Source organism: Spermophilus citellus (assembly GCF_964194105.1).
Source record: "Spermophilus citellus genome assembly, chromosome: 9".
Classification (NCBI taxonomy): Eukaryota; Metazoa; Chordata; class Mammalia; order Rodentia; family Sciuridae; genus Spermophilus; species Spermophilus citellus.
The window spans coordinates 112,887,956-112,902,578 of NC_138191.1; the positions used below are offsets into that span (position 1 = coordinate 112,887,956).

The window sequence follows — 14,623 nt, forward strand, 5'->3', positions numbered from 1 at the left end:
GTTAAAGACACTTTCACAGAGGCAAACTGGAAAGGAACCATTTGTAACCTTTGTACACTATTCTATCATTATGAATTTCAGAGAAGCTATTCTTCTGGAGATCCCAAACATTTTCACGAACATCATCTTATACTCACAACAATTTAGTGAGGTAGGTGAGGGCAGGTATTATCACTATCATTTACCAGGGGAAATAGGCACATGAGATTAAGGAAATTGCTTGCCAAAGCACACAGCACATCAGTGGTAGAACTATGATAAAATTCTAAGCAAAGGCATAAGATCCCCATAGCTTTTTTTCCTAATTGTGATATTCTATTTTTATTTATTTTTTAATTTTTGCGGTGCTGGAGATTAAACCCCTGGCTTCACATGTGCTAGGCAAGCAATTCTACCACTGAGCTATACCCCCAGCACACAACTATCACCTTTTAAATGTTTCTGCTTTTGAAAATACTTCAGGCATTCTCCTTTACAGCTCAGGCATGACTAAGAAATGGGTTGAGTACCTCTACAACTGAAGTCAGAATATGCAAATTAAGAGGAATGAATAGGCTAAATAGTGATTCATTCAATATAATTCATGTACATTTAAGAAGTAATATATCAGAATAAAAGTCATGAACTTTTAAAAGTTTGAATTGGGAAAAGATTTATTAAAAGCATAAACTAGCCTGCCACAGTGGCATAGACCTGACATCCCAGCTACTTGGGAGGCTGAGACAGGAAGGTCCTAAGTTCAAGGTCAGTCTTGACAATTTGGTAAGACCCTGTGTCAAAATAAAAAGAAAAAGGGCTAGGGATGTAGCTCAGTGATAAGAGTACCCCTGGGTTCAACCTCAAGTTCTGAAAAAGAATTGAGAATAATTTTATCACTTTGCTATAAAATATTATATTCTGGATAAATTCTCTCACATTATCACTATAGCTAGCAAAAAAAAAAAAAACATATGGCTAGAGACAATACCTGCAGCATTAATACTTTCAATCTTTTTTTAAAATTTTAACTGAGTTAGAATTTCTTTTTATCTATATTAACTATGGTTACATGTTAATGATTCTTATTATGTCTTTGTTTTACATTTTGCCCCTTTTATGTTTAACTGTGTATGTCTATGTGAGTGTATATGAGGGGAGAGACAAAGAACTTTATGATTCATAAATGGCATTAAAAACACTGATAGTATCACAACTAAGAATTGTGGTACTTAAATAAACCAACACACCTGCAATCCCAGTGACTCAGGAGGCTGAGGCTAAGGATCCCAAGTTCAAGGCCAGCCTGGGCAACCTTGTGAGATCCTGTCTCAAAATAAAAAAATAAAAGCACTAGGAATTAGCTCAGAGGTAGAGCACTCCTGGGTTCAATTCCCAGTGCCAGGAAACAAACAAAAATGCTAAAACATTCTATGAAGTTATAACTCCTGGCGTGTGATCCCCCTTCCCAGAGTATTTTAAAGACCTATAGTAGAATTCCACATAAACTGCCTCTAAATCCTTTTTCTTCTCTTCTTTTTTTTCCCCTAAAGAGAAAGAAGGTGTTGCAGCCTGGGCTAAAACATGAGAAAGCTCCTGGAAAACTTTATAGAGAATCTTGGCAGGATATACTAGTGGAATACAGTTAGTGCCTGCTGTTCCTGGTTTTGTACTTTTGTGTTTTTTAATTTTTGGATCCTGGGATAGAACCCAGGTCCTCTGACATGCTAATAAGCACATGCTTTACCATTAAGCTGTACTTCCAGTCCCCTATATTTCTGGTTTTTAAATTTGAAAAAGAACACATGCACATTTGCAGGGTCATCATCGATAACATGAGATCATTCCCGGTCTGTGAAACAGGGAGATATCTGCAATTAATTACCACTGGAAATCAAGTTTGTTGCTACTAAAACCAAAGTTTACTCTCGTTAATTCCCTGGGACCAAACTGTATCCATTAGCCTGACGGGACTGTTGACCCCAAAATTCCTTCTTTTTTTGGAGTACCAAGAATTGAACTCAGGGATGCTCAACCACTGAGCCACATCCCCAGCCCTATTTTGTATTTTATTTAGAGACAGGGACTCACTGAGTTGCTTAGTGCTTCGCTTTTGCAGAGGCTGCCTTTGAACTTGCGATCCTCCTACCTCAGTCTCCCAAGCTACTGAGATTACAGGCGTGCACCACTGTGTGTGGCCCCAAATTCCTTCTTCATTACATCCTACCAGTATTTCCCCAGACCCTTTGCCAGAAACACTTTTTATCTAGGTAAGACTTCCTTGTCTGGAAAGGCCCAGACTGCTGTTTTCTAAAGAAAGAAGGAGAGTGGGAAGCTACATTGAGAGTGATACCATAGTTCTACCTGAGGATAAGTATTTCATTTAATCCTTCACAATAATTCAGAAGCACCTTCTAAGACTTATCTAACTTGCCCATACCAGATGCAGCTCTGGGTCTAGGACACCACTTAACACAGGTAGAGTTCAGAAGAGCTCTTCTTAGGTCTCTTTTATTGGTCCACATAGCAAGAGTCGCTCTATTAATATGTGGGTGTGAGGCAAATATTAAACAACTGTAAGGTTTCTGTCCAAGAATTCCAGCAAAGAAATCTCCTTATTCCTCCTCACTACATACTCACACAACCCCACTAGTCTGTTTCTTTACAAAGGCCCTGTCTTCACAGATTTTTTTTTTTTTTTGTCACAGATTCTTATAATAGAGAAAGGTAGAATCACATATGCAACATTTTTACAGAAAGAGTCTTTCCTTCTTTGGTTTGAAAAGACTATTAAAGAGCTAAATTCAGGGATTGTTTGTTCTTCCAACCGAAAGTCATGAAGTAAAGATGAAAGTTTTATACACTAAACATCAAACTAATTTCCCTCTCTAGTTTTTGCTGCAGCCTCTTAAATGTCAAACATAAAGTTACAGATGTCCACACAGTCAATTTCTGGAAAGAATACAACAAATGCAAAGTTCTAATGACCAACTTTCCCATCTGTTTTCTACTCATGAGACTTTTCATGGCAGTTCTTTTTTTTGGATTGCCTGTTATTTCACAAATACTTCTTTCTGAAGAGGCGAGATTCAAATATAAACAAGCCTTACAATACTTCCCTCTGTTTATACAGTACTGAGGCCAGGTGTGTGGACTTATGAAGCTAACCAGTTAAAATAAGCTCTGTGTGTCAGGTTCCCATGAACTTGCGGAAGGAAAAGGGAAAATACAGGAATAGAGGTAATTTGTCCACCAAAATTATGCGCCTGTCAACCTAAGACAATGTGAAATGTAATAAATAAAACTATTGAAATTATAAGTGCAATCAATATCCTTAAAAGGGCAACTTATGCTTGCAGAAAAATATATGTCTGCTTGAAACATATTTAGTTTTTACTTACTAGTAACAAATTCCTATAATGAGTCCCAATCTTCAATGAGTACTTGATGTGGGGGTGAAGGAAATAACTCAGAGTAGTATATTATAAAGTAAATTATGTAACTGGGAAAAAGACAAAATAAATGATATGCTGACTCATCTTAAGCTGTAACATTTTATATAATATAAAAATAAAATTTTCCCATTTATAATTCCAGTAAACTTTCCCATTTCCCTCCCTCTCTCAGTGGAAGAATAGAATAGAGTACAGTACAGTGTCATACATTGAGCCCCAATAGTCTGGAATTTAAAACTTAAGAGGTTGAGATAAAAGTTATCTTTTAAAAATTTTTTTGGTGGTACTAGGGATGGAACCAGGGCCTCATGCATGTTAGGCAAGTGTTCTGCCAGTGAGCTACACCCCTAGCCCAAAAGTTATCTTTTAATTTCTTACAGAAAAAAAAAAAATTCCTTACCAAGCAAACTCATAGAGCAAAAATACAATGAAAATATTTTACCTTCTTAAGGGAATGTACTCTTCTCATGCACTTTATTAAAAATATTTATATGCCAATAGAAATAATGTTGATTTATTCACTAGGAATCTGGAGTGACCATATATGCTTGAAATTAATATTCTATAATCATTTTTTCATTGCTTTCTGATTAATTCACATTCATACATTACTAGTAAAAACTTTAATTAGCTGAAATACTCTACAGAATCAGGTTATATCCGTGACACTCTCTGGCTATGTAAACTGGTACTCAGGAGTTGAATCAACTTTTTTTGAGGGGGACTGGAGATTGAACCCAGGGGTGCTTTACCACTGACTGATGACTGATATATCCAGCCTTTTTAAAAATTTTGAGACAGAATCTTCCTAAATTGCCTCCAACTTGTGTCTTCCTAACTCAGCCTCCCCAGGTGCTGGGATTATAGGCATGTGGCACCACAACTGTTTGAATCAACTTTAAAAGTATGCTAGGAAGCAGGTGGTGCACGCCTGTAATCCCAGTGGCTTGGGAGTGGAGGCAGGAGGATCACAAGTTCAAAGCCAGCCCCAGCAATTTATCGAGGCGCTACTCAACTCAGTGAGACTCTGTCTCTAATAAAAAATACAAAATAGGGCTAGGGATGTGGCTCAGTGGTCTAGTGCCCCAAAGTTCAATCCCGGAATCCCCTCCCACAACAACAAAAAAACAAGTATGCTAGGAGCCAGGCTCCTACCCATAATCCTAGTGACTGGGGAGGCCCAGACAAGGGGATTCCAAATTCTAGGCCATCCTCAGCAATATAGCAAGGCCCTTAATAACTTAGCAAGGCTATCTCAAAATAAAAAAAAAAAAAAAGAAGCTGGGGATATAGTTCAGTGGTAAAGCACTCCTGGGTTAAATTCTCGGTACTAAGCAGGGAAAGAAAGTATGCTAGGAAAAGAAAGGAGTAATAAATCTTCCATATAATTATGGAGGAAAAAATCCCATTTCAAAGTCAATTATTAATGACTTCAGGATCATCTGCTATTTATTTTCCTGACCTATAAAAATGATATCATAATCTTAATGCTGAACAATGTACCCGAAGTTAAAAAAAGAAATTAAACAATGAATTATTCAACAACTTTTCCAAAAACTGCAAACAGGTAAATAAATCCAACATGTTAGTGTTAGTTTACTACTAAGAAAAAAGAAATAAGATCTAAAAGCCCCACTTCCCCTCCACACATAGAAATCTACCTAAAGACTGTCTTTAATGCCCACTATATAAATAACGTTAAATAGTCTAAGTTATAAAATAATGTTAATGGTTTTATTGGTAAAAATCCAAACTCTAAATTAGTAGTTTGTTTGGTATATTAACACGCCATCTTAATTTCTGCTAATATTACAAAGAAAGAGGAAAGCTAGAAATATCTATAAAAATAAAGTACCTTAAACCAACATTGAAGCAAAATGTAAAGGTTGCACAAATTGCCAATAAATATAATCATCACAATAGAAAAATTAATCTTAAAAAAATAAACTCATAATTGCTATTAAGACATTATAAAAATGAAAAAGTTTAATGTGCATGTATATTTGCAAAGACACAATACACTCCAAATGGTCAGTGTTATTTTACTGTCATTACATAATGCAGCATATAAAGTTACTGAGGTGTGTATTTATGGTTTTTTTTTAGTCTCCTTATTTTATGGAGGAAAGCTCACCAAATTCACCAGAACTTTTAAGTAATAATTTACTGCTGTTTACTGCTTCTTAATACAGGGAAAAATTGGTTTCTGTTAGATTACCAGATTTCTAGTAAGTATAAATGGTCCTTCTATTTTCCTTTCTTTTGCTTATCTCCTCCAAAGCCCCAATTTGCACATGTGTGAATACACATACAGTGTGTGTGTGTGTGTGTGTGTGTGTGTGTGTATTTTTTTCCTTTTTTCTTTTTACAGTGCCTGGGAGAATGTACCCAGGGACTCAAGCATGCTCAATATGCATTCTACAAATGAGTTCTACCACTGACCTATATCCCCAGTCCCATGTTCTATTTTTAAATAACTTATCATCATGTCCTTTTAAATGTACTGTAGTCATTTTTCATGGTTCCCCCACCTTAGGTGCAGTGGGGTGGAGAGAAAGAATTTTTAGTGCAGAGCTGGGATGTAGCTCAGTGGCAAAGCGCTTGCCTAGCATATTCAAGGTCCTGAGTTCAAACCCCAGTACCACAAACAAACCAACAACAACAACAAAAACCCAAAACCCACATACACAAAAAAACACCCACAAAAAACAAAAACAACAAAAACAAAACAAAAAACCCAAACCAAAACAAACAAAGCCAAAAAACAAAACAAACACCCACTTCAGAGTCAAAAAAAAAAAAAAGAAAATTTCCCTAGAGACATAATCATTTTGCTTGCTTTCTTAAACTGATCTCAATGATGACTTAGCTCTCCCTGTATAAGCATTCTTCCTTAATAATGATAATTAGAAAAGGTTACAGCTAGCAATCTATGCTGAAAAAAATGGAAAGGTAGCCTATGACATATAATTCCTGGCAGGGTTCTTTTCCTTAGGATATTTGCTACAATACTCATCGTCTTAGTAAGAAGTTAAGTAGATTTGCTGTTTTATATGCATTATAGGTTACCTTAAACACAGGTGAGAACTAAAAGGGTTAATCTGTTAAAATTTTTGTTTTCAAATTTACATGATAAATTTGGTGAGCATTTACCTAGATATTTTTCTGCATAAAAGCATTCCTTGTTCCCCTGACCAGATTTAGGACAATGAATAACATTATTTATATGAAAATGTCATACTCTTGAAGTTCTAAAATAATTTGTCTTCCAAATTTTTAGTGTCATGAGAACTGAAAATTAAAATTCTACAGCACCATCTTCAGAAAAGGCACTTTCTAAGAACCGCCTTGTTTTAAAAAATGATTTAAAAATTCAATTCAGAGTCTACTGAAGAATATCTTTGCTTTACTGAGACTATAACATAGCTACATTAGATTTTGGTTACCTCAGACATTGGTTTCAAAAAGGAAGGGAGCCCAATGATTGGACAGATGATTTGAGAAGACCCTAATTCTGTCATATTTGTTACCTAATACTTCAGTAGGGTTTGTCATGGGTAAATTTCAACCCTCCATATTAAATTTATTATTTTTCTATCTTTAATTCAAATAAAAATTGTTAACAAAAAGATCTTGGAGATTTAATCAACAGTGTAAAAATTTAGAGCACTGTTTTTGATGGGTAAAGGAAAAAATTTTAAGCTAGCAGCAGATAATAGTAGAATAAGCCTTGACTATTAAAAATGAAATACTGTAAATTATAAATTTAAATGTACCATTTTTAAAAGTAGGAAAAAAGTAAAAATATTTTTCCCTTTATGAGATCTATCTCTTTCACTCTCCCCAGCCCTATCCCCTTTCTGGGACTTAACTTTTCATTCATTAATCACAGTACCATTTCTAATATTGTCACTGAACAAGAATGTTCCCAGTATAAACAGAAATTTTAAAAATCCCCTTTATTTTTTTTTTTGAAAATTATGTGAATTCTGTAATGATTTTTACAATCTATGCTTGGCCTATTTTTTGATTTCTATAGCTCACAAAGGCGCTTTATAAGATCAAATGAGAGGGAAAAGGCAAAACAAAGACACACCCTAAATCAGGGTGACACCACCTCACTTGATATAAAGTCCCCCAACTATTACTATTGAAGTTTTAAGATATCCACAAATTCTCAAAAAGAACTAACAATCTGTATGGATAAAAAAGCTGAAATAGCGTGGTGGTGCACCCCTGTAATCCCAGCAGCTCGGGAGGCTGAGACAGGAGGATCAAGAGTTCAAAGCCAACCTCAGCAATGGTGAGGCGCTAAGTAAGCAACTCAGTGAGATCCTGTCTCTAAATAAAATACAAAATAGGGCTGGGGATGTGGCTCAGTGGTCAAGTGCCCCTGAGTTTAATCCCCAGTATTCCCTCCCCCATGAAAAAAAAAAAAAAAAGCTGAAATAAAGATGCTGGACTAATGATTTCTTTTTGCAGCTTGATGAGCTCATATAATTTAAGTGGCAAGGTACTGTTAAGGGCAGTCTTTTTTTTCTTCATTAGGAGAAAATCTAAGAGGATGATTTAGGTAAACATTTAACTCAGATTTAATGACACAATGAAAATTATGCAGAGTTGTCAGTTATATTATCAAGTTTCCGATAGGAAGACTACAAAATGTTCTAGCCATGTCCAAACGGCTATTGAATTTCATAAAAATCACTGCCCTCCACAAAGTCATGAGCCTCTGAAAAGATCCACCCATTTCTTGATGTCTATTCTGGAATTCAGATTTACTATTGGCACAGAGTGCTTGCTCACTTCTTTCTCTGATGCTGGGATCCTCTGCCAGCCCTTTCTACAAAGTAGCAGCTCAGCTTTTATTTCCCTAAGCATATGATAAGTCTTGTCATGATTCCCAATCAGTCATGTCTGTCATCCTGAAATCCATCAGAGAAGATACAAGTCAACATTAGGTCACGGTGGATCACAAAGGATCTAGTTTGGAAAACTCCCATTGGTCTAGAAGACTGGATAGAGATGAATCTTTGTTGAGGGGCCTTCCCAAACACCCAGTCCATGCCCACTAGAATCTATTCTACACTCTCTTCTAAGCAGAGAAATAAATTAATAGGTTATAAATAAGAATATTTTCATGGAACTTGTTATATAGTTTTTCCAAGAAACTTATTAAAAGGTAACTATTAAAAAAGGGCATCTGTATTTCTGTGAAAATGTGCCAAAAACCAGTACTGAGGAGGCTGAAGTACCCTTTTTCAAAGTATAAAAGTAAAAATCTATGTGTCTAAAATAGGAATATTCTAATAATAAATTGAAACTAAAATGGAAGCACCCTGTGTTACCTTGATATCTCATGTCCTCAAATCTTAGAAAAACAACAAAAAGGATTTAACAGTAGCCTTGAATCCTGCTCATCTCCTTATTGTTTAGTGCAGTAAATGTTGACTGGAATAAATATAGCAGCTACAGTATTATAAATGTGTGGTCCTCAATGCCAGTAATGTGATACTGTAATATAATAACATACATAGGGGGGCTGGGGATGTGGCTCAAGTGGTAGCGCGCTCGCCTGGCATGCGTGCGGCCCGGGTTTGATCCTCAGCACCACATACCAACAAAGATGTTGTGTCCGCCGAGAACTAAAAAATAAATATTAAAAATTCTCTCTCTCTCTCTCTCTCTCTAAAAAAAAATAACATACATAGGGCACTTTACATAGACAACTTTACCATCAAGAATATATATTAAATTTCTAACTATTCTGTTTTTTGTTTGTGGTGCTGGGATTGAGCCTAGGGCCTTGCACATGCTCAGCAAGTACTGTACCACTGAGCTATACACTGAGTCCAAACTCATAATTCTTCACATAAAATCATTATATCAGTTTCCGTGACTGACATTTTAAAGTCACTCTCATGAGATACAATACAGAAAACAGCAGATCAAAATCAACATTCATCATATAGTTAAAGAATAAGTGCAAGGGTAGAAACGTCACTGTGAGTTTCATGTTTTTTGTTTTTTTTTAAACAGAAAAGATTAGGAATTCTATCCAGAGTGCAAAAATAACTAGAACAGTTTTCAAGAGGTGACTGCCACTTAGTCTTATATCTTAAAATTCAAAGCACAGGTTTCTTATAATTAAGTTTGGTATACCAACTTATTAGTAAGCAAAATAGAAATTTACTAGACATATTCTTCCAAGTTAAGAATCTTAAACCAGCAATGCTGAATAATTTAAGAGCACTCTAAAAAAGAAATCATTCAAAAGGTAAAACTTTATATTTTAGAAAAAATATTTCTCCTCTTAAAAAAGTCCTTCCAAATAGATTTAAATTAAGGGCTTCACTTTAGCCAATGTGAGCCTAAGTGACTGAAAATTAGGTAAAGTAGTAAACAGGGACATGGTATCCACAGTTGCTCCCTAAAGTCTCTCACATGAATATGTACAGATGCCACAGACAAAGGAAGATGGTTTTATTTATATTAAGCAAGCATAAACCAAGTTTTTACATTTAGGATATACTATTTTCTTTTCTTTCCTATGTTCTTGACTATATTCATGAAACTTCAATATAAAAAACAGCCAGGTGTGGTGCATACCTGTAGTCCCAGCTACTGGGAAGGCTCAGGTGGGAGGATTACATGAGCCTCTGAGTTTGAAACCAGTCTGGGCCACACAGTGAGACCCTGTCTCAAGAAACAAACCAAGACAAAACAAAAATTAAACAAACAAAAAACCCAAACACGTTTTAAAAGAATTTTTGGGGGGAAGATGAGAGAAGGCTTGAAGAAAAAAAATGTATATACTATACAATATTATCTTATGTAAAGTGCTTTGAAACAGTGTTGTAAATTGCATTTCAGATACTTCAAAATAATAATCATACAAAATACAGTACTTTTTTAGTTTTCTGGCAAAGGGACAAAAGACTTCATGCCTGTTGGAGGACATGGGCTCAGATTTTAGGCTCAAAATACAGTAAATTGGCAATAATAGTGGATTACAGGTGTGAGAAAAACTAAAGGTCTAAATCCATTAGTTTTCATGTGCAGATGGAATTCTGAAAGGCCAACACCAATGCCCACTGGAAACGATCTGTAATACCTATACTTTGAACCAGTGTTAAAAAACAAAACAAAACAAAAAACCCTCAAATGCAATTTTTATGAGTTACAAAGTGCAAAGCTCCCCTGACTCCAATGGTACTGATAAACTTGGTTTTGAAAGATTAATAGTACTTTTTAAGTATCTTAAAGTGAAATCAATAAAACAAGTGTTCCGTAAAAAGTTTTCCTCACATTTCAGTATTTTAACTCATTTAAAATGATCAATGTCTTAAATTCCTTTGTCACCATCACCTTAATTTTGAAAAGAAAGTTACACTAGTGATAAATCAGCAGAAAAATCTTTTAAAAATACCATTCTGTATATTCCTGATTCATTTTAGTAAGTAAAATGGGTACTATGCCCATATGATTCTTCAACAAACATGATCTATTTTCAAATAATTTAAAAATCTTTTAAATCTTAAGCTCTTCACTAAATCAAAGTTCAACTTTATTTCTGATATTCAAGGTCAGACTCATTTAAATAATTTTACTTCCTTCGTTTTCATTATAAATTTTAAAAGACATGCATTAAAATTGAAAATTACGAAACTTTCTTTCTGAAATTAAGGCTGGATTACTTTGCCCTTTTAAAATAATGGAGGTGCCTGTTTTTCCTACTATCCATTGTAAAGATGTCAAACAGACACAACTGTCCTTTAAAACTGCTTATTGCACTAAAAGATAGCAAAAACATGTTGTCGGTTCTTAAAATAAGCATGATTATATTTCTATAAAAGATGTTGCCAATACAGTTCTATAATTATTAAAGCACTATTCTAATAAATATAAAAGAAAAGGAAGCTGTACTTCAAAACACATACATATATGTTTATATATACACACATACATATATATAAAAATATATATATATATGAAAATCACATTAAGGTATGAGAGGCAGCAAGTAAACTAGCAAAAAACAAAATGCACCCCTCCACAACAATCCCTTCTCTCTCTCTTTCTCTCTCTCTCCCCCACCACACACAATTTCAGAGGCCTCAACCCTACAGAGTTCCAATCTTTCAAAATATTTACCATTTATAAAAGATTTAAGGGATTTTCATGGGTAACTCATAGAAACAGGAGGTTTTAGAATTACATATCGCTTATCAGAGAGAAAAAGTGACAACTTCTGACAAGGTTTTATATTTATAGCAGCTTCAACAAATTCACTAAAGAAAAGGAATCATTTGGGTTGCTACTGCTTATGTACACATTGCACAAATGGCAAATATAAGTTCAGAGCAGGAGGGAGAGACACACACTCATACAAAATGCAGTATCAAGAGTTGAGGACTCAGAACTGTGTATGAGATAGAAGACAGGTATAAGGTGTGCAAAATAAAATAGAAATCTACAATTTGCCATGCTTCACATTCAAATGAATCATACATATGAACATCTGAATGTCACTGATAGCATTAATGAAAAAAATGTAGATGAAGGCAAGGAAGGTAGAGAGGAAAATAAAGGTGGTAGTGAGGGAAGAATAAAAGGGAAAGAAAGCTCCCCATTGGAATGAACTACAAAATATATACACAGACACATATATATCTATTATCTAGATTCAGATATATATGCATATGAAGTATACATGTATATATTTTAAAAATACACAGACTCCTTTTACAAGAATATATGAACACACATTAATTTTTTTGCACACATAGTTGTGAACAATCACTTTGATTATTCATATAGGTGTGTGTTTTTAAACCATCATTTACTTTTTCTTTACTTTTTTTTTTTTGCAAAGATAGTTGTGCTGCCAAGCAACTTGAGGTAAAGGCATTAAAAGGGTTAGACTATAAGAAGTGAAAACAAAACAATCGCGATACTTCCTACAGGAGACCGCACAAAAAGCAGCTGGCTGGTTTCATATTGCATAATGGTGCTGCGTTCCTCGATGAAGTAAACAATTTCCTTCTATCAACATAAGAAGCAGACATCCACACAGCACTGGCTTCTGTATGGCTGGAGGTGTCCCTACTCAATCAACTCACTCAAAACATACGTTGTGTCGACGCATCTTTCAGTTCTTCCTTGGACTTAAGCAAAGTACATTGTGCGTAAGGTATCTTGGTGAATCTGTACAGCCTTGGCAAGAGCTTGTGGATCTCGCCCATTGCTCTGTCCTGAAACGTGGCTTCCTTCAGCACTATAAGAGAAGTGGCAATGAACATAAAAACAAACCTATTCTGATATAATAATTTTGAAAAATATTACTTTTAGAAAAATTTCAGAAAAACTAAAAACTAAAGACTATCTGTAAAAAATAATAAATGCTGTGTCCATCACCCAGTTTCAGTAATTAAGCTCAAGCATAATTTTGCTTTACTTCTCTTATTTCCCCAGAATTAGTTAGCAGCAAATCCTAGACATCATTTCATTTTCTCTCTCTCTCTGTGTATGTGTATCACTTTCTTTCCCTTTTATTCTCCCCTCACTACCACCTTTATATATACATATCACTTTTATTATTACCAATAATATCTCCCTTGGATTAACACGGTAAATCAACTAAATCACTGTGTAGACAGCATATTTCAATATAAAATCTTATCTTGGGCAATCAATTGGATTATCACTTTTCACATGGCTCACTGATTCTTCTCTGATGGCTTATGGAACTTCAATTCTAAATGGCAGTACCTTATTATAAACAGAGATACTTATACATGGAAGCACTAAAAGACATTTCCTAAGTAAATCAGACCACATTTGGATTTGGGTTAGAATGTATATTTACTATGGTTTTATGTTACCTGTCATGTTCTTTGTCCACAAGATGATATCTGGCTCTGAATGCTACCAGGTGAGCATAATACGCTGGTGCAGGTATAGAAACAGATCGTGTACAGCGTACATAAGTGTGGCAGAGCTGGTAAGTTAGCAGCTGAAGTTCATCTGCAGTAAAGCAGTTATCATCCCATAAAACATGGTAGTGTGAAGGACGGCTGGTACCCTTTGAAGAAGACAAGGGCATATTTTGTTGATTTCTAACCTTTTAAATAAATCTTCAGCAGAGACTATGTTATATAAAAATGATTGGCACATTAATTAGTAAAATGTATTATAATTTAATAATCAACTAAAAATTTTAGTTGATTTTGGATATATACTGAAAAGGAGTGAAAGCAAGGACTCAAATGGATGTTTGTATATCTATGTTCATAGTACATTATGCACAATAACCAAAAAGGGGAAGCTACTCAAGTGTCCATCAGTGGAGAAATGGGTAAATAAAATGTATTACATAGATACAACATAACATTATTTAACTTGAAAAAGGAAGAAAATTCAACACATAATACAACATGGATAGACTTGAAGACATGTTCAATGAAATAAACCAGTCATAAAAACAGAAATATTGTATGATTCATTTATATGTGGTACCTAAATTAGTAAAATTAATAGAGAGTAGAATGTTGGTTGCTGAAAGCTAGGGGGAGGAAAAAATGAGGGATTTAGTAGTGTAATGTGACAGAGAAAGTGAAAACTTTCTGCAGATATATGATGATGATGATGGTTATCCAACAATGTGAATATACATAATGCCAGAGAACTGTAGGCTTACAAATGGCCAAAATGGTAAATTTAAGTTTAGGTCCATTTTTTTTTTTTTTGTTACTGAGGATTGAACTCATGGGCACTCAACCACTGAGGCACATCCTCAGCACTTTTTCCTATTTTATTTAGAGACAGGGTCTTACTGAATTGCTTAGTGCCTTGCTAAGTTGCTGAGGCTGGCTTTGAACTCATGATCCTCTGGCCTCAGCCTCCCTTGCAGCTGGAATTACAGATATGTGCCACTGGTGCCTGGCTAAGTTTAGGTACATTTTAACATTCACACACACACAAACCATTTAGTTGAGCTCCTGTGTTCCAGTTACTATGTATTCAAAGAAAAACAAGTCAACAAAGTAAACAATTTCTTTTCTTTTGGAAAACATTACTTATTAGAGTAGGAGATAGAGTATAAACAATTATAAAACAACTAATAAATGGTTATGGTACTACTGGTCATATGTAGTCCTTTATAGGAATACCAAAGAAAGTAAATATAGGGG

The 14,623-nt window shown here is 34.8% G+C and overlaps 1 protein-coding gene across 3 annotated transcripts in view; it reads right to left on the reverse strand.

Moving 5' to 3' along the window:
- Positions 1-780: 780 nt before the first annotated feature.
- The window catches only part of AGO3 (argonaute RISC catalytic component 3), a 137,098-nt gene continuing 123,255 nt past the window's right edge, over positions 781-14,623 (reverse strand). For all 3 annotated transcript variants that reach the window (XM_081306197.1, XM_081306198.1, XM_081306200.1), the window contains 3 exons: positions 13,316-13,515; positions 9,148-12,708; positions 781-8,973 (listed from right to left, as the gene is read on the reverse strand). In XM_081306197.1, the coding sequence (XP_081162323.1) occupies positions 12,600-12,708; positions 13,316-13,515 (309 nt within the window). In that variant the 3' untranslated portion in view covers positions 781-8,973; positions 9,148-12,599. The remainder of the gene's footprint in view (positions 8,974-9,147; positions 12,709-13,315; positions 13,516-14,623) is intronic.